The following is a 20,971-nucleotide window of genomic DNA, read 5'->3' on the forward strand; positions in this document are numbered from 1 at the left end:
CTTTTCAATTTATTCAGGGTTTTTAAATTTTATAGCTTTCAGTGGACAAGTCATGAGCCTTCTTTGATAAAGTTATTACTGATATTTTGTTGAAGATTTTTGCATCGATGTTCATAAGAGTTAATGATCTATAGTTTTGTTTTCTTTCTTTTTTGGGGGTGGTGTGGGGTGGGGTGAGCTGTTTTATTAGGTGGTTATTACAGGGTTCAGACCACAGAAGTGGTGTCAAGCTCCGAGAATGTGACCTCTCAATGTTGATCACAAAGCCCCCAAGGCTGGTCCCGGTGAGCCCCAAGGTCAGAAATGGAACTGAAAGGCCTGGGTCACATGCTGCTTCCAGGCGTCCAGGCTGGGCAGCAGGGAAGAGATGCCCATGACGTGCCAGGTCTCCGCATCGGACACCAGCGAGGTCTGGTAGGACAGCAGCTGCACACCTGCCTCTGCCAGGACCCCAATCATGGTAGGCAGCAGGCAGGGTTGGAGGGCTGAGCCCGGAACAGGAGCAGGGGCCGACCCCTGCTGAGAGGCACTTCTGGTCTGAAGGCAGCTCCGTTGAGTGCCTACAGCACAGGTGAGGTGCCCTGGACAAAGCCCACAGCCTCGTAGGGGGCACTTGCCAGGGCCACGCTCAGGAGGCCTTCCCCGCATCCTTGCTGTCCTGGCACAACGGGGTTATGGGAGGAGGTTACATTGAGGCCGCCCTCCTTCACCAGCAGCTTGGCGTTCACCAAGTTCACATCCGCATGATTGGAGGCGTCTTTGAGGCGGCCAACAATGACTGCGGGGCTCAGGCAGTTCCCAGCATTCTTCAGGGATAAGCCCTGCGGTACCACCTGGATGGTCCCTTTGGGGGACCCTGCCCAGGCTCGCATCAGAGTCCCCAGAGCTGCGGCCAGACAGAGCCAAGGTTTGGTGTGCGGAGAGAAGGCGATGGTAAGGGCCTGGGCATTCACAACCCCCGCGAGGGCTCTCCCCTTCACCATGTCCACGAACTGGACAGCGATCTCCTCCCGGCTGTGGCTCTGGACCTCCTTGGTGCTGGCGCCCAGGTGGGGGCAGCTGATGACATTCTCGTGGTCCCGCAGCGGCTCCTCCGTGAACACGTCCAGCGCTGCGCCCGCGCACTGCCCCGACTACAGGGCCAGGAGCAGGGCGATCTCGTCCACGATCCCTCCGCGGGCGCAGTTTAACACGCGCACGCCCTTCTTGCACAGGGCGAAGGTGCTGTCCTTCAGCAGGCCTGTCGTGGAGGGCAAGAGAGGGGTGTGCACGGTGATGAAGTCACAGAGGGGCCAGATGTCCTCCAGGGGCAGCTGCTGAACGCCGAAGGAGGCCGAGACCTCTGGTGAGATGATGGGGTCGTACCCTACAGTTTTCATCCCAAAGGATTGCATCCGGACAGCCACCTCTCTCTCGATCCTCCCCAGGCCAAGAATTCCCAGGGTCTTTCCATTCAACTCGGTGCCCATGAACTTCTTTCGGTCCCATTTGCCAGCCTTCATCGAAGCCGTCGCCTGGGGAATCTATCTGGCCAGACACATGATCATCCCACAAGTGAGCCCCGCAGCACTGAGACTGTTCCCATTGGGAGTGTTCATGACCAGGATGCCCTTCCTCGTGGCGGCCTCCAGATCCACGTTGTCCACACCGGTGCCGGCCCTGCCCACCACCTGGAGCTTCTCTGCTGCGTTGATGATATCCGCGGTCACCTTGGTGGCCAAGCACACGATAAGGCCTTAGCAGTCCTACAGCTCGGCTATCAGCTCCTCTTTGCTCAGGTTCTGCTTCTCCACCACCTGCAGCCCTCCATCTTGCAGGATCTTCCAGCAGCAAGGGTCCAGGCTGTCACCGATAAGCACTTTCTGCAGATTTGCAAAGGCCATTGCTGGAGCCGGCCTCGGGATCTACAGCTCTCCATGGACACAAACACCTCTGCGCCGAGAAGCTTCTGTTCAGAATGGCCGGGCTTGTGTTACTGGGCCTTGTTTTCTTTTGATGTCTTTTTTTTTTTTTTTAACATATTTTATTGATTTTTTACAGAGAGGAAGGGAGAGAGATAGAGAGTTAGAAACATCGATGAGAGAGAAACATCGATCAGCTGCCTCCTGCACATCTCCTACTGGGGATGTGCCCGCAACCCAGGTACATGCCCCTGACCGGAATCGAACCTGGGACCTTTCAGTCCGCAGGCCGACGCTCTATCCACTGAGCCAAACCGTTTTTGGCTTTTGATGTCTTTTTTGGTTTTGTTTTTAGAGTAATTGTGGCCTCATGAAATTACTTAGTGTTCCTTTTCATTCTGTTTTTTAGGAGTTTAAAAGAATTTGTGTTAATTCTTTCTAAAATGATTAGTCAAATGCAGGTCTTCACTTTTTCAAAGTTGTTTGTTTTTTTTTAAAAAAATATATTTATATTTATTTCAGACAGGAAGGGAGAGGAGAGCGAGAGAGAAACATTAATGATAAGAGAGAATCATTGATAGGCTGCCTCCTGCATGTCCTCTACTGAGGATCTAGCAACCGGGGCATGTGCCCTTGACTGAAATAAAACCCAGGACCCTTAGTCCGCAGGCCAATGCTCTATCCACTGAGCCAAACCATCTAGGGCAATTTTAGAAAGTTTTAATTACGAATTCAATCTCCTTACTTGTGCCAGGTATGTTCAGACTCTAGCTCTTCAGTTACATTTATAGTTCATAGATTTGAAGGAATTTTTTTATTTCATTCAGGTTATATAATTTGTTGTTGAATAATTGCTCATAATTTCTCTTATAATCCTTTGTAAATTCAGATAATTGGTGGATATATATATATATATATATATATATATATATATATATCATTATTATTATTTATAAAAATATGTGTATTGTGATAATATAGACTAGAGGCCCAGTGCACAAAATTCTTGCATGGGTAAGGTCCTTAGGGGACCAGTGATCAGGGCCAATCGGGGCCTTCCTGCTGCCAGCCAGGGCCTCCCTCCCCTGGCTGCTGGCAGCCGGCCTGGGCCTTCATTCAGTGCTGCCCCTGGTGGTCAATACACATCATAGCAAGTGGTCAGTTTCCCAGTGAAACTCCTGTGGGGACAATTTGCATATTAGGCTTTTATATATATAGCTATGGCATTATTTGGTATACTTATAACAATATTTCAGATAACACTTGGTATATAGTGTAACATAATATATATAAAAATATGTCTATACATAAAAATGGTATTATGGCAATAACTGCTGGCACAGTCACTAATCTAACTCCCTTAACTTCCACAACTCATAGAACTGTCCCTGGAGGTAAAGGAGCAAGGAGACAAGAATGTCACCCTGAGCAATAATCAGGCAAAGATGCTGGTGAACTGGGATGTGGTGCAGGACTCAGGTGACTCAGGTAATGACTGATATGGAGAGAAGGTCAACGAGGCTTCACAGTGGAACAAGACACCAAAGGACATGACAAACAGAGAATTAAGTATTAAAGGGAAGTATGGGCTGTGGATTCTCAAAGGAGAGAATGCATCCCAGAAGGAAGGGGGCCTTTGGGACAACCCAAGATGTCAACCTTGTCTTTGTCTTGTAGGCCCTGCTGTAGTGGGCCTTGTCTCCTCTCCAGGAATGGGCAAGTTGCTGGTTGGGGCCCACCTGGTCCTGGAAACTGAGGCGCAGTCAGTTCTGAATGAGACACACAAGGGCCTGCTGCAGAAAGACTCCCCCGTCCTGCTCTCAGATGTCATGTCTGCCTTTGTGAGCAACAAGGACACTCAGAACCTCAGCTCCCCAGTCACCTTTGTCTTCAAGCATGTGAGTGCTGGTGAAACGGGGCTGTGGGTGTGGAAGAGGCCTGAGTCCTGGACATAGTCTTGGAGTTCAGGGGCTCTCCCATGGGTGCATCATCTCCCCAGGGAAGCCCATCACAAGCAGGATTTGGTCAGAATTTCTGAGCACCTAATCACCAGCTCACACCTTGCTCTGTTCCTACAGTCAGTGATGCCGGAGCCAAGGCAGAAGGTGTTCTGTGTTTTCTGGGAGCCTGGCCAGATGGGGTGTGGTCATTGGTCCTCCAAAGGCTGCTGGATGGTGGGCACCAGAGACACCAGCACCACTTGCCAATGCAGCCACCTCAGCAGTTTTGCCATCCTCATGGCCCACCATGATGTGAAGGTGAGAGACTTGAGAAGGGACTTTGTTCAATGTCTATTGCTATGTAATAAGTTCCCATGCATGTTACACCTAAAAAACATAATTTATTATTCTGCAATTTATGTGGGTCAATAAATAAACATAGTGCACCTGGGTTGTCTGGTCAGGGTCTTACACAAGCCTCTCATCTGAGGATTTCTGTCCTCCTCTGAGCTCTCTGGTTGCTGGCAGAATTCAGTTTCCTATGGTTGTAAGACTGAGGTTTTACACTCTTGTTAGTTGGCAGCAGGGGGTCACATTCAGCTACTAGGGCCTCCCTGCATTCCTACTTATGTGGACCTCTCGCAGGCCCTCTCACAATGTGTCTATGCTCTTATCTGGAGACTAGCAGCAGAAGCTCCCTCACATCAAGATATTCTCCAGCCCTGGCCAGTTTTCCCAGTGGTTAGAGCATCAGCCCATGCATTGAAGGGTTGCAGATTCAATTCCAGTATGTTGTTTAATCTCCACATATTTGAGGGTTTCTTTACTTCCTTTTTGCAGTGGATTTCTATATATGAATATATCTTCCCTAATAATAGACAAACATGTAAATTGACCATACCTTTGCTACACTAACCAGCCAATCAGGAGAGTATGCAAATTAACCCAACAAAGATGGCGGTTAATTTGCATACGTAGGCTCCAAGCGGCGGAGCAAAGCCTGATGGCCCTGGGGTTAGAGCAGCGAAGCCTGACAGCTTCGGTGCCGGCTCTGGCCAGAGCTCGGCCAGAGCAAAGGTCTGGGTCCCAGTTGCCAGAGGCAAACTGGTGCCAGCAGCCAAGGGAAGGGAAGGCCTATTGCACGAATCTCTTCGTGCCACAAGCCTCTAATATATATATATTATTGATTTCAGAGAGGAAGGAAAAGGGAGAGATAGAAACATTAATGATAAGAGAGAGAGAATCATGAATTGGCTGTCTCCGGTGTGCCCCCCCACTGGGAATCAAGCCTGCAACCCAGGCATGTGTCCTGACTGGGAATCCAACCCTGACCTCCTGGTTCATAAGTCATTGCTCAACCACGGAGGCACGCAGGTCAGGCTTTGCAGTTGCTTTCTAATTTTAAGGCATCGTTGTTGGAGAATATGCTTGGTATAATTCAGTCTTCTTGAATTTCTTAATGCTAGTTTTGTGACCCAACATATGGTCTGTCCTTGAGAATGTTCCATGTGCACTGTAGAAGAATGTATAATCTGATGTCTTGGGATGAAAGGTTCTGTAAATGTCAATATGTCCTGCAGGGGTGCAGCCCCAGCAGGTCCAGGGGTCCCCAAAGGTGTAGACAGAGTCAGCGAAGAAGGAAGGACACGGAGACAGTGTTCAGTTGATCAGCAGCCTAGCCAGGATCTTCAGCCAGGATCTCCAGCCACGTTCTGGTCTGGATCTCCAGAGAGGTTCTGCATAGGATCTCCAGCCAGGTTCTGTGTCCATGTTCTCTTGCTAGGTTCTCCAGATTCTCCAGCCAGGTTCTGTAGCCAGGTTCTAGTCAGGTTCTCTTGCCAATTTCTGTAGTCAGGTTCAGTCCAGGATCTTTTGCCATGTTCTCTCCAGCGAAGTTCTTCTGTCTCTAGAGAATGTTCTGTGTAGGTTCTGTGCCTAGGTTCTATCTCTCTTGGTTCTGTATTATAAGGTCTGTCTCTTTCTGTCTTGTTACATCTGTATTTATACCAGTTGATTCAATCCTATCAATCTCTATTACAAAGGTTAGGGCGTTTCTTATCTCCATTCCAGGGAGTAAAGATTATGTAGCTTAAGCATGATTGTTCGTAGTTAAAGTGATTAATACCCGCCTGGCACTTAGTTAAGAGGTTTTATTCCCTCCCTAACTTCAGGGGAAAATCCCTACCTGGGGAAACCACCTTTCTCAGAGACCTTGGTTAAAACACATAGTGCCAAGAAGGTGAGCAAACATATTAAGAACAGTATGCCATATGCCAGGTCCCTTGAAACAGCAAGCATGGACCGGCTCCCGGCAATGTCCATTTGATCTAGTGTTTCATTTAAGGCTGATATTTATTTATTGATTTTGTGTTTGGTTGATTTGTCTAGAGCTGTCAATGGAGTATTAAAGTCCTCAACTGTGATTGTGTTGATCTGTTTCTCCCTTTAATTCCGTGATTAGTTGTTTTATATATTTCAGTACTCCTTGATTGGTTGCATATATATTAAGAAGTATTATGTTTTCTTGATGTAGTGTACCCTTTATCATTTTAAAGTGGCTATCTTTGTATCTTGCTATCTTTGTTATTTTGAAATCTATTTTGTCAGATATAAGTATGGCTATACCTGCTTTTATTTGAATGTTATTTGCTTGTAGAATCATTTCCTACCCATTTTCTTTGAATCTGCCTTTGTCTTTGCAGGTTAGATGTGTCTCTTGCAGCATTTTTGGTTGACTTTTGTTTTTTGATCCACTCTGCCACTCTGTGCCTCTTTATAGGTGAATTCAGACCATTTATATTTAGGGTAATTATTTATGTATAAGGCTTTTCTATAGCCATTTTGTCTTTTATTTTCTGGTGGCTCTGTGCCTCCATTGGTGCTTTTCGTTTATGTCTCTGTCTGTTGTTTTTGTTTGGTGATATTCCATACTTCTTCTCTCTGTTTCCTCTTTTTTTTAAGCTATGTGTCCTGGTTTGGAGATTTGTGTGTGGTTACCATTAGGTTTATAAAAAATAAATTTGCTTATATACAGTATCCTTTTTTCTTTTGAGTGTGTCTGATCTTCATTCTCCTTTGCCAGTTCAGTCCTTTTCCCCTCCCCTTTATGGTTTTGTTGTCACAAATTATCCCTGTTTATGCTGTAAGTTTTTGGTGATCTTACTTGTAGAGTTGTGACCTTTTGATCTTTGTTTCAGGTAGAATAACTCTCTTGAGTATTTCCTGCAATGGAGGTTTTCTGGTGGAAAAAAACAACCCTTATCTTCTGTATGTCTGGGAACATCTTTATTTCTCTGTCATATTGAAAGGATAATTTTGCTGGATATATTATTCGTGGCTGGTAATTTTTCTCTTTCAGATGTTTGAGTATTTGGTTCCACTCTCTTCTGGCTTGTAGAGTTTTTGTTGAGAAATCAGATGAAATTCTAATAGGTTTTCCGTTGTAGGTCACTGGCTACTTTGAGAATTTTTTCTTTGTCATTAATTCTTGACACTTCAATACCAAGTGCCTCTTTGGATTGAGATAACTAGGAATTTTGTTTGCTTTTTTGATTCAAGGATCTAGTTCATTCTATAGGTTTAGAAAGTTCTTATCCACTATTTGTTTGAAGAGACTCTCCATTCCATACTCCCTCTCCTCCTCCTCCAGAATACCTATAATTCTATTGTTTCTTTTTCTGATGGAGTCATATAGTTCTCATAGAGCTCTTTTGTTTTTCTTTACGCTCAAGTCTCTCTCTTCTCCCCCTGCACCATTTCTAGATTCCTATCTTCAATATCATGAATTCTTTCCTCCATCTAGTTGGCTCTGTTGTCTATGCTCAGTAGTTCACTCTTAATCTCCTTAATTGCATGCTTCATTTCTAGGATTTCTGATTGGTTCTTTTTTTTTTCAGTCTGTTTGGTAAAGTGCTCATTTTGTTCATTGATTTGTTTTCTGAGTGCATTAGATTGCCTGTCTATATTTTCTCACATCTCATTGAGCACTTTTAGAACTGCAATCTTGAAATCTCTGTCATTTATATCACACTAGAGGCCTGGCACATTAAATTAGTGCATGGGTACGGTCCCTAGGCCTGGCCTGTGATCAGGGCTATCTTCCCCAGCTGTCGGCAGCTGGGGGACCCCCCCCCGCCACCACCCACCCCCGGTTCCCCATTTGCCATTAGGGGTTCAGAGCCTGCCAGCCATGTCAAGATGCCCCAGGCAGTTTTCAGGCTGGTTACACCCCCGATCAAGGTGGGGGTCCCCATTGGGGGGGGTGAGGCCAGCTGTGGCAAGGGGTCACAGGTGGTCATGCCTCCCATTAGGGTGGGAGTCCCCACAGGGGGTGGGGCCAGCAGGGGCAAGGGGTAGCCTGTAGTTTGCAAGCTGGTTACACCCCCAATTGGGGTGGGAGTCCCTGCTGGGTGGTGGGACCAACCAGGTGATGGGCCACCAGCTATTTGCAGGCCCGACATGCCACCAATCAGGGTGGCAGTCCCTGCTGGGAGGCGAGGCTGACCACAGCAAGGGACTGCCGGTTTGCAGGCTGCAGTTGTTCTGGTCTTTGGTCATTCTGGTCTTTTGCCATTTCCATCACTGGACTTTTATTATATAAGATATTTCCATGTGTTCCAGCTTGCTTTCTGGAGATTTTACATTTTCTTTCTGGTCATCCCCATTACTTACCTTGTTCGTGGTATTTGCTGTCCTCCTTTGCTTATGCATTTATCTCTGAAGAGGTCTTTCTAATATTTTCCAGTAGGTTGTGCTGAATTGCAACATTGTTTTACCTCTGTGATCTCCAAGTCTTGAACCACTGCTGCTTCTGTAAGACAGTACAGCTATGCTGCTTGGGTATGGGTTTTGTTTTGCCCTTACCATAATGGTAACTCCTGACCTCTATGGGGTTCCACCCCAAGCACATCTCCTGGGGATGTCACAGAGGGAAACAGCGGTTTTCCTGCAATAGCTCTTGGTTTACAGATAGTATGCTCCTGGACCCAATTCCAAAGGCAAAGGGAGGTGAGGTTTGGAAATCCAAGTAGAGGCAGGGCTCCGTGGTTTTGTTTCTTTGTGTGAAACACCACGACCAGCTGGACACTGGGGAGCCGCATGGCGGAACCACGTGCTCTGTCAGGAACCTGCTGACTCAGACACTCCCTCACAGCTCACACTGCTGGGCTGCACCCCAGGACTCCCAGAGTCCCTGCAGCTCTCTGTTACTCCTGGCCAAAGGAAGCACCTACTACCGCCAGATATTCCCCTCTCCCAGCCAGCCAGGCGCTGCATCTGCAGGTCCTCTCTTCTCATCTCCCCATTTATTCCTGGTTGCCCACTTTTAGATGTTTCAAAGCCCGGGTCTCTTAGGCATGCATCCGTGTTGAGCAGGGATTTGAATGTTGAATTATAGTTGGTTAACTTCTTGAAATTTCAGAGGCAGAGGACAAGGGCCTCTCTCATGATGCCATTACTCTGATGTCACTTGTATTTATTCTTTGTCCCTCTTTTTTTACTCACATAGTGTTATTTTTCATGGCTGTGCATTTTGTTTTTTATTATCTCAAAAAGATTATTCTATTCTAATCTACAAAAAGACATTCCATTATTTTTTGCCATCACATTTCATTGTATGCGTGTGCTGTAAATTACATATCAAATCTTTTCATAGTGGGAATTTTGTTTCATGATCATTTCCTACTAAAAATAAAGTTGTAATTATTTAGACACACTGCATTGTTTTCCTGTTTGAGTATCTAGTTAGTATGCATACTATGTCAAATTTTTTTTTATTGCTTAAAGTATTACAAAGGGTATTACATATGTATCCATTTTATCCCCCCGCCCTAGACAGTCCCCTAGCCTCCCCTATCCCCCAGTGTCTTATGTCCATTGGTTATACTTATATGCATGCATACAAGTCCTTTAGTTGATCTCTTACCCCCCTACCTCCTGCCCCCCAACCCTCCCTGGCCTTCCCGCTGCAGTTTGACAATCTGTTTGAGGCAGCTCTGCCTCTGTATCTATTATTGTTCAAAAGTTTATAATGGTCTCTATTGTCCATGAATGAGTGAGATCATGTGGTATTTTTCCTTTATTGACTGGCTTATTTCACTTAGCATAATGCTCTCCAGTTCCATCCATGCCGTTGCAAATGGTAAGAGTTCCTTCCTTTTTACAGCAGCATAGTATTCCATCGTGTAGATGTACCACAGTTTTCTAATCCATTCATCTACTGATGGGCACTTAGGCTGTTTCCAGATCTTAGCTATGGTGAATTGTGCTGCTATGAACATAGGGGTGCATATATCCTTTCTGATTGGTGTTTCTGGTTTCTTGGGATATATTCCTAGAAGTGGGATCACAGGGTCAAATGGGAGTTCCATTTTCAGTTTTTTAAGGAAACTCCATACTGTCTTCCATAGTGGCTGCACCAGTCTGCATTCCCACCAGCAGTGCACAAGTGTTCCTTTTTCTCCACATCCTCTCCAGCACTTGTCGTTTGTTGATTTGTTGATGATAGCCATTCTGACAGGTGTGAGATGGTACCTCATTGTTGTTTTGATTTGCATCTCTCGGAAGATTAGTGACTTTGAGCATGTTTTCATATGTCTCTTGGCTTTCTGGATGTCCTCTTTTGAAAGGTGTCTATTTAGGTTCTTTGCCCATTTTTTGATTGGATTGTTTATCTTTCTTTTGTTAAGTTGTATGAGTTCCCTATAAATTTTGGAGATTAAGCCCTTATCAGATATGTCATTGGCAAATATGTTTTCTCGTTGTTTTGTTGATGGTTTCTTTTGCTGTGCAGAAGCTTTTTATTTTGATGTAGTCCCATTTGTTCATTTTTTCTTTAGTTTCAAGTGCCCTAGGAGCTGTATCAGTGAAGAAATTGCTTCGGGATATGTCTGAGATTTTGTTGCCTTTGGATTCTTCTAGAATTTTTATGGTTTCCCGTCGTACATTTAAGTCCTTTATCCATTTTAAGTTTATTTTTGTGTATGGTGTAAGTTGGTGGTCTAGTTTCATTTTCTTGCATATATCTGTCCAATTTTCCCAGCACCATTTATTGAAGAGACTATCTTGGCTCCATTGTATGTTCTTGCCTCCTTTGTCAAATATTAATTGAGCATATTGGTTCAGGCCGATTTCTGGGGTCTCTATTCTATTCCATTGATCTATATGCCTATTCTTGTGCCAGTACCAGGCAGTTTTGAGAACAGTGGCTTTGTAATACAACTTGATATCTGGTATTGAGATCCCACCTACTTTGTTCTTTTTCAGGATTGCTGCAGCTATTCGGGGTCTTTTTTTATTCCAGATGAATTTTTGGAGAGTTTGTTCTAGATCTCTGAAGTATGCCGTTGGTATTTTAATGGGAAGTGCGTTGAATTTATAGATTGCTTTGGGTAGTATGGACATTTTAATGATGTTGATTCTACCAATCCATGAACACGGTATGTTCTTCCATCTGTTTATGTCTTCCTCTATATCTTTTTTCAACGTCCTGTAGTTTTCTGCATATAGGTCTTTTACCTCTTTAGTTAAGTTTATTCCTAGGTAGCTTAATTTTTTTTGGTGCAATGGTAAACGGGATTGTTTTTATAATCTCTCTTTCTGAAAGTTCACTATTGGTGTATAGAAATGCCTCAGATTCCTTGGGGTTAATTTTGTATCCTGCTACATTGCCAAATTCATGTATTAAGTCTAGTAGCTTTTTGATGGAATCTCTAGGGTTTTGTATGTATAATATCATGTCGTCTGCAAATAAGGACAGTTTTACTTCCTCTTTTCCAATTTGGATGCCTTTTATTTCTTCTTCTTGCCGAATTGCAATGGCTAACACTTCCAGTACTATGTTGAACAGGAGTGGTGAGAGGGGGCATCCCTGTCTTGTTCCTGTTCTTAGGGGAAATGGTGTTAGTTTTTGTCCATTGAGTATGATGTTGGCTGTGGGCCTGTCATATATGGCTTTTATTATGTTGAGGTATGATCCTTCTACTCCCACCTTGCTGAGAGTTTTTATCAAAAATGGGTGTTGAATTTTGTCAAATGCTTTTTCTGCATCAATTGATATGACCATGTGGTTTTTTTCTTTCAATTTGTTTATGTGATGTATCACATTTATTGATTTGCAGATATTGTACCATCCTTGCATCCCTGGGATAAATCCTACTTGGTCATGGTGTATGATCTTTCTGATGTACTGCTGGATCCGATTTGCTAAGATTTTGTTGAGGATTTTGGCATCTATGTTCATGAGGGATATTGGCCTGTAATTCTCTTTCATTGTGTTGTCTTTACCTGGTTTTGGTATTAGGGTGATGCTGGCTTCATAGAATGAGCTTGGAAGTGTTCCTTCCTCTTGAATTTTTTGTAGTAGTCTGAGGAGGATAGGTTTTAGTTCTTCCTTGAATGTTTGGTAAAACTCCCCTGTGAAGCCGTCTGGTCCTGGGCTTTTGTTTGGTGGAAGCTTTTTGATGACTGCTTCAATTTCTTCCATAGTTATTGGCCTGTTGAGATTTTTAGATTCTTCCTGATTGAGTTTTGGAATGTTGTATTTTTCTAGGAATTTGTCCATTTCCTCCATGTTGTCTAGTTTGTTGGAGTAGAGCTGTCCATAGTATTTTTTAACAATCATTTGTATTTCTGTGGGGTCTGTTGTTATTTCGCCTCTATCGTTTCTGATTTTATTTATTTGGGTCCTCTCTCTCTGCTTCTTGGTGAGTCTGGCTAGAGGTTTGTCAATCTTGTTTATCCTTTCAAAGAACCAGCTCTTGGTTTCATTGATTTTCTGTATTGTTTTTTTGGTCTCTATGTCATTTATTTCTGCTCTAATCTTTATTATCTCCTTCCTTCTGCTCACTCTGGGGTTTTCTTGTTGCTCTCTTTCTAATTCTTTGAGTTGTAGAGTTAGATGATTTACTACCATTTTTTCTTGTTTTTTGAGATAGGCCTGTAGAGCTATAAACTTCCCTCTCAGGACTGCTTTCATTGTGTCCCATAGGTTTTGGATTGTTGTGTTTTCATTGTCATTCGTTTCCAGGATGTTTTTAATTTCTTCTTTGATCTCATTGGTAACCCAATCAATATTTAATAGCATGCTATTCAGCTTCCAGGTATTTGAGTATTTTGGGTTGTTTTTATTGTAGTTTATTTCTAATATTATGCCATCGTGGTCTGCGAAGACGCTTTTTATGATTTCAATCTTCTTGAATTTGGGGATACTTTGCTTGTGACCCAATATGTGGTCTATTTTTGAATATGTCCCATGAGCACCTGAGAAGAACGTATATTCCCTGGCTTTGGGGTGAAGTGTTCTGAAGATGTCTATTAAGTCCATCTGATCTAGTGAGTCATTTAGGATTGCTGTATCTTTGCTGATTGTTTGTCTATAGGACTTATCCAGTGCTGTCAATGGTGTATTAAAGTCCCCTACTATGATTGTATTGTTGTCGATCTCTCCTTTGATATCTTCCAGGAGTATTTTTATGAATTTGGGTGCTCCTACATTGGGTGCATATATGTTTACCAGGGTTATATCTTCTTGTTGTATTGATCCCTTTAGTATTATGAAGTGGCCTTCCTTATCTCTTGTTAAGGCCTTCACTTTGAGGTCTATTTTGTCCGATATAAGTATTGCTACCCCAGCTTTCTTTTCCTTTCCATTTGCCTGAAAGATATTTTTCCATCCTTTCACTTTCAGTCTGTGTGAGTCCCTTCTAATGAGGTGGGTTTCTTGTAGACAGCAGATGTATGGGTCATGTTTTTTTATCCATTCAGCCACTCGATGTCTTTTGGTTGGAGCATTTAGTCCGTTTACGTTTAAAGTTATTATTGAAAGGTACTTGTTTGTAGCCATTTCTTTTTGTGTGTGTGTGTGTGGCTGTTTTCTTTCTGAGCTTTTTATTTCTTCTTTTTATACCAGTCCCTTTAGCATTCCTTGCATTGCTGGCTTGGTGGTGACAAACTCCCTTAGCCTTTTTTTGTCTGTGAAGCTTCTTATTTCCCCTTCAAGTTTGAATGATAGCCTTGCTGGATAGAGTATTCTTGGATTCAGTCCTTTGCTTTGCATCACTTTGTAAATTTCAGTCCATTCTTTTCTGGCCTGATGTGTTTCTGTTGAGAAATCATTTGACAGTCTAATGGGAGATCCCTTGTATGTAACTTTCCGTCTCTCTCTTGCAGCCTGTAAGATTCTCTCTTTGTCCTGAACATTTGCCATGGTGATTATGATGTGTCTTGGTGTGGGTCTTTTCGGGTTCACCTTGTTTGGGACTCTCTGGGCTTGTGTGACTTTTTTCTTCCCCACCTCAGGAAAGTTTTCTGATATTATTTCTTCAAGTAGGTTTTCTAATCCTTGTTCATCCTTCTGTTGTTCTGGTACTCCTATTATTCGTATGTTGTTTCGTTTCATGTTGTCCCAAAGCTCCCTTAGGCTCTCCTCCTGTCTTTTAATTTTTTTCTCCAATTGCAGTACATTTTGGGTGTGTTTTGCTTCCTTGTCTTCTAATTCACTAATTCGGTCCTCCGCTTCTCCTAGTCTACTGTTGATACTTTCAATGGAGTTTTTCATTGCAGCTATATCACTCTTCATTTCTTCTTGGGTCTTACTTAAGTTGTTGATTTTTTCATCTGTTTCTTCTAGCTTCTTCCATATGTTATCGATTTTTTCATCTGTTTCTTCTAGCTTCTTCCATATGTTATCGATTTTTTCATCTGTTTCTTCTTGCTTCTTGCAGAGGTTGTCGATTTTTTCCTCCATCCGGTTTATGCACTCTAGGACCCTTATTCTGAATTCTTTATCTGTCATGTTGCATGCCTCTGTATTACTTAGCTGCTTTTCTGGAGAGTCCTCCTTCTCTTTCCTTTGGGGGTTTCTTTGTCTACCCATGTTTGATCTCACTGACATATCTAGATGTTGAGTCGTTCAGTGGTTGCTCCCTGGGTGGCAGTGACTCCTTGGTCTGTGGTTGCTCTTCGGGCGGTTGCGGTAGCTGCTGCTCTTCAGTTGGCAGCAGCTCCTCTGGTGGGTGCTGTTCACAGCTGTGGTGGCTCTTCTGGCTGGTGGGGCGAGGTTTCACGTACAGCTGCTGTTCCTCAGCAGAGGATGTGGTGCTCAGGAGGTTGCTGTTGCTTGGATCTGCTGCATTGATTTAAAGGCACAAAATACAGCACAACAAGGCACCACGTACCAGGCACTCTACACAAATATATTCACGATATTAATAACTCCAAATAAACGTGACCACCTGAATTAAGAGAATTAGGGGATAAGGAAGAAGGAAGAGAAAAAGATAAAAGAAAAAAAAGAAAAGAAAAGTAGGGACCAAAAAAAGGAGTGCACAAATGAAATCGGGAAAAAGGAGGGGGGAAAATAAAAGCGAGAAAAGAAAAGAAAAAAAAAAGAGCAAAAAGAGAGAATGAAGTGGAAGAGGGGAAGAGACTTTTTATATGAGGAGAATACTCCTATAGAACAGCCATTAATCCCAACAAATTCCAGCAACAGCTCCCTGGATATGAATGCAAACTAGAAACAACCAATAATATAACAATGAAAATAGAATGGAGAACACTAATCCCAAAATAAAATAAAGAGAAAATAAAATGGCACTTTAAAAAATGGTAAAATGGTAGCAGTAATAATACTGGTTAAAAAATAAGAAGGTAGTAATTAAAAGGGTAAAATCAGGTGATGGAAAAAGAAAAAGAAAAAAAGAACAGAAAAAAAAAATTAAAAAAAAATTGATTTCTTAGTTAAAAAGTGAAAAAAGAAAAAAAAATGCAGTAGTGAAGGTCCTTCGGTTCTTCTATTCTTCAGTGTGGCTCGCCTTAGACCTTCCAGGTATTCAGGAGAGTGTTGAGTTTCCCTGCGATATACTGTTCCTCTGTGTTGTGAACCACAGTCCTTATTTTAAAGCAGGTCGCATTTATTTCCCAGACTGCCTTATTTTGTGTTTAGCAAAGAGTCAGTTTGTGGGTCAGCCTCTGGGTGGCAGTGTTCTGGGGTTGGCCTCTGGGGCTATAGGGCCTCTCTTTCCAGTGGAAGTTCACTGCCCAGAGCTGACTGTGTAATAGTTAGTTACCGGTGCTATGTTGTTGCTGGGATTGAAAATCCCTCTATAGGCCAGACCCTGTTAACTCCCAGGGACTGATAAGGTTATTTTAATCCTTGATCTCGTACAGGGTGGAATCTGGGTGTGGCTGTGCTCCTTGCCTGGGGGCCGGGGGGAGGAGCCTCACTCTCTGGAGAGAATGGCTGCCCCAGTCTTGGGCTCAGGGGTGTCTCAGCACTCAATTCGCTGCCACCTCTCCCGGCTCCCCCTCTCTCCCCAGTCTCTCCCCAGATTCCACTCCTCAGCACACTCTCCCTCTCTTCAGCACAGGTGAGTGTCTGTATCCGAAATGTCCCATGAACAGGATTCATTGAAAACAGACAAACGCCGGCCGCGCAAACGGGGAAGGCTTGGTTTCTGTAAGCTTCTTCTCTTACCGGGACTGTATGGTCAGGTCAGCTCTTCAGGCTGCCCCCTTTAGGCTCAGTCCTCCGCGGTCACAGAACCCAGCTCTCAATTTCCCTGGCGGCGCCAGGAATCCCGCGGTTCTCCTTTCCCCCGTCAGGGGCTGTGCCTGTCCCAGGGGACGCGGCTGTCTGCCACGCGGTCTCCCTCCGACTCTCTGGGCTCAGAGGTCTGGCAAACTTTCCTGCCCAAATCCCTGGTTTTTTTTACCTTTCCAGGGGAGTTCTGCTCTTCCTGGCTGCAAACCCTCTCACCAGCTGAGCAATTTCGCCAATTCGGTGTGGGTGTTACTAGTTTCAGCTGTTCATTCCATTTGCTCCGGGACACGACCTGGGACACGTCTGCCTATATCGCCGCCATCTTGGTTCTCCCAAATTTTTTTAATGGTACAGTGAAAAGTTTATTTCCCCTGGTGACTTAAGAACTCTAATAAGAATGTGCTAACTGCTTGGCACACCTCAGTTATTTGGCCTCTGCAAAGCAAAGAGTGACTCACACTTGCATGCATGCACACTGACACCTAGAGACACGGCTCCAAGATTCACTGGTAGACTTACCTCCAAATCTGTTAAATGTGTTAATGCCATCCTTGTAGTATTTCCTCAGGTGATGCTTACGAAACAGATCTAAAGTATATTGAAGTGTTTTAACCTGACTTTTATTAAATGAAGAAAGAGGTGATTTTCATCAGTATTTTTAAATGTGGAAACCAAAGATTTTTCTCAACACTTATGATAGTAAATGACATTGAAAATACTTCCCTATTCCAAATATGGAATGCTGATATATCTCTAAATTGCACTGCTCATCTCTTAAGAAAAGAAAAAGAGAAAGAAAAAGAAAAAAAGATATGGGTATTGCATAACAGGATGTCTTCATCCTTAATACTGTGTTTTAAGGCAAGAAGTATATACAAAAAGGCAGAAAGAGTAAATTGTTTAGGTGAAAGCATAAAATAAAATATTACCTTTAGATGGGTTACTTATCCCTGACCTATATTGGTAGATATTTCCATATTTTAGCGTATAGAGGTCACACATGTGAACACTCGTATTAGCATTACTTGAAGCTGTATGATTCCTCACACTCTCACAAGGTCATTATCAAAGTTTTGGATCTTTATCCATCTGAGAGTCAAATATAACATATATTGTTATATTAGGAAATTTGTATGTCTTTCATTATGAATGGAATGGAATGGAATATCTTCATTTAAATGCGATTTGTATTTCTGTTTCTGGAAACAAGTTGTTCATCTTTCAGTCCATTTCTCTATTGGCCTGTTGAAACATTTCTTATGGATTTGGGAGCTCTTTATCTGGTAGAGAAGTTAGTTTCTTTCCTTATACCAAAGATGCTCAAAACCTAGTATGTGTCAAAATCACCTGGAGAGCTTACTATTTATTTTCAAATATTTACTTAGAAAATAATGTCAATCTTTCAGATTTATTGCAATAATAAAAATAGTGTAAATAATACCATATTGCTCTTTATCAGATACACCAACTTTGAACATTTAACTTTCATATTCTTTATTACTTTCATATTTCTTCTCTCTCTCTCTCTCTCTCTCTCTCTCTCTCTCTCTCTCTTTCTTCTCTCACCTACTTACACCAAAGTTAATTTTTGAAATTTATCATTATGGATTTAAGATGATTTGAAAAAGCAGACAGGGAAAAATTTAATCTTTAAAAAATAGGCTGGAGCCCTAGCCAGTTTGTCTCAGTGGATAGAGCATCAGCTTGTGGACTAAAGGGTCCCAGGTTTGATTCTGGTCAAGGGCACATGCCTGGGTTACAGGCTTAAACCCCAGTAGGGGGCGTGCCGGAGGCAGCTGATCAATGATTTTCTCTCATCATTGATGTTTCTATCTATCTCTCACTCCCTTCCTCTCTGAAATCAATTAAAAATATATTTTAAAATAAATAAATAAATGGTAAATAATAGGTAGGAAATATTAATTTAACCTACCACCATCATCAGTACTTTTCCTTTTTTAACCAAGGATTTAAATCTATAAAGAACAGGTGTTGCAGGGATGAGGCGAGTAAGTCCAAGGTGAGGAGTTAATCCCTGGACATTGGGTCTCCGGATACAGACTCTGTCACACAGTATCACTTCATGGGGATGGAGGATGGTGCTCAACACAGAGCCGTGCACCTCTGTGACTGTCACATGATAAACTATAAGCTTAGTTATGAAGGAAAATCAACCTTATGATTTCCAGGGTTTGGTCCTAAATGAGGACTCTCTTATTCCTCAATTTTTACAGGGTCTGAATTAATCAGTTCAGGACCCCCTAGAATTCTAACAGTGACCATAAACATCACAAATTCACCTGGCTCCTGCACTCTGAATTTTTTTGTACCCTACCCAAAACTGAAAATGGTAGAAGGGTCATTAACCAAGATTAGGTGAGTGTGACTGCTTTCTCCTCATTGCTGGGTCCCAGGAAGAGGATCCCGCCTTGGTTGTGATCACCTATGTGGGGCTGAGCCTCTCTCTGCTGTGCCTCCTCCTGGCGGCCCTCACCTTCCTGCTGTGCAAAGCCATCCAGAACACCAGCACCTCAGTCCACCTGCAGCTCTCACTCTGCCTCTTCCTGGCCCACCTGCTCTTCCTCAAGGCCATTGACAGAACTAAGAACAAGGTACTGACACTGTCCCAAAGGATGCATGCCCTGATTATGGAATGAGGAATATATGGGACCATGGTGCATTGGACACTTTAATAATATGACCTTGGGTTCTGGGAAGATTAGAGGGATGAGTATCCAATTTCACATTGACCCAACTAGAAATCATATCTTCTCCTTTTCTTTCTTCTTTTAAATATATTTTTATTAAATATATATTACCTTCTTTTGACAATTCCTTTATATACAACAGAGTTCTCCCAAATGGCAAAGTATAGGAGAGGTCCTGGGGCCATGCTCCACCCTGACAATCCCACCTAGTGACTCTTACTTCTCCCCCAGGTGCTGTGCGCCATCATCGCGGGTGCCTTACACTATCTCTACCTGGCCTCCTTCACCTGGATGCTGCTGGAGGGCCTGCACCTCTTCCTCACCGCACGCAACCTGACGGTGGTCAACTACTCCAATGTGAGCAGGTTCATGAGGAAGTTCATGCTCCCTGTGGGCTACGGAGTCCCAGCTGTGATTGTGGCCATTTCTGCAGCATCCAGGCCTTGCCTTTATGGAACACCTACACGGTAAGAGCAAATTCCCGTTTCTTTATCTGTGAGATGTGTGGGATTGAAGAGCATACTTACTTTCTCCATGACTGTATCTTCAGAGCCAACGAGAACACCTATCACAGAAGAGACACTCAATGTTTGTTGATGAATGAATGAATGAATTTGAATAATTGTTCTACATGTCTAAGGACCATTACAGTTTTAATTCTTTCTCTTTCTTAGCTGCTGGCTCCACCCAGAAAAGGGATTTATATGGGGCTTCCTCGGACCAGTCTGTGCCATCCTCTTTGTGAGTGAAAACATCAGAGCATCCTTAACACTCAGCTGAGGGTCATTAGACTTATAACGAGGCAAAAGGATGACATGAGCAAGAATGTCCCTGGGTTGTCTTGGGTTTGCTTTGGTTTTCTAAGACTGCTCCTAAAACTACAAACTCTATCACTGTTACAAAATATGAAAAGTTCTTAAATGTGGAATTTCTGTTGGACGGGCTAGACTACAGATAACAAACTAAAATGTTATTCACTAAACCTTGTGTGTTTTCCTGAAGGTCAATCTAGCTTTCTTTCTGATGACCCTCTGGATTTTGAAAAGCAAACTCTCTTCGCTCAACAGTGATGTGTCCACCCTCAAGAATACAAGGTAAAATGGAGAAGAGGGTGACAACCCCACAGACATGTGTGGTCCCAAGAGCAAATCCATGTGCCTCAGCAGCCCTGAAGTCCCTTCTCAGGGTCTTCTGAGGGAACCCAGAGTAAAGAGATGCAGCTGTCCTCCCATGGCAACCAGCTTGGATTCAGTGGTGGGCTGCTGACTTCCCAGCCACAATGTTCTCTCTCTAATCTCCTTGTAACTCCCTCAGCAAAAGGAATAATTGACATTTGTTAATAAACATTCTTTGGACTTTTGTCAGCAGTCCTACAACAAAAGTACAAAGAACCTGTGTGCCCTTAAAAAATCTGTAACTCCTCCCACAACCCAGTCAACACTTTCATACTCACTCTCGGTTCAGGCTCCCTCTCACCCCTCTCCAGTGTCCTTTCTAAATTTTGCATGTCATTATTCCGCTGTATTAGTCATTGCAATAGCCTGTGACCTTTATGAAAATAAAAATCTTGCCTCTGTTACTTTTAATGCCCAGGCCCAGCACTTCCTGATACACAGTACAGACTCAGCAATGTTGGCTGAATAAAATTAGGCATCACCATGAAGCATTATAGATTTTTTTTTTTGAAACTTACATTATGAAACTTACATAATTCAATTTAATCCAAATGCCATCCTGGACCCAAGTAGCATTTCTATTGTGGAGAATCATTGACAGTAAAGGTCAAAGCTGATCCAATGCAGTCTAAGAACTCATCACCCATAGGGCAAAGCAGGAGCATTCATGGGGTAGAGATGAGAACAGCATTGTTTCTATTGTTCTGGA

The 20,971-nt window shown here is 43.2% G+C and overlaps 1 protein-coding gene and 1 pseudogene across 1 annotated transcript in view; one reads left to right on the forward strand and one right to left on the reverse strand.

The window, feature by feature from the left end:
* The window catches only part of LOC132234981 (adhesion G protein-coupled receptor E2-like), a 128,895-nt gene that overhangs the window by 15,433 nt on the left and 92,491 nt on the right, over nucleotides 1-20,971 (forward strand). Inside the window, exons 9-15 of the mRNA XM_059696661.1 lie at nucleotides 3,282-3,389; nucleotides 3,579-3,809; nucleotides 3,984-4,159; nucleotides 18,794-18,991; nucleotides 19,319-19,554; nucleotides 19,762-19,828; nucleotides 20,090-20,181. Of these exons, the coding sequence (XP_059552644.1) occupies nucleotides 3,282-3,389; nucleotides 3,579-3,809; nucleotides 3,984-4,159; nucleotides 18,794-18,991; nucleotides 19,319-19,554; nucleotides 19,762-19,828; nucleotides 20,090-20,181 (1,108 nt within the window). The remainder of the gene's footprint in view (nucleotides 1-3,281; nucleotides 3,390-3,578; nucleotides 3,810-3,983; nucleotides 4,160-18,793; nucleotides 18,992-19,318; nucleotides 19,555-19,761; nucleotides 19,829-20,089; nucleotides 20,182-20,971) is intronic.
* Nucleotides 191-1,961, reverse strand: LOC132234969 (D-3-phosphoglycerate dehydrogenase-like; annotated as a pseudogene).

The sequence above is a fragment of the Myotis daubentonii genome, chromosome 5 (assembly GCF_963259705.1).
Source record: "Myotis daubentonii chromosome 5, mMyoDau2.1, whole genome shotgun sequence".
Classification (NCBI taxonomy): Eukaryota; Metazoa; Chordata; class Mammalia; order Chiroptera; family Vespertilionidae; genus Myotis; species Myotis daubentonii.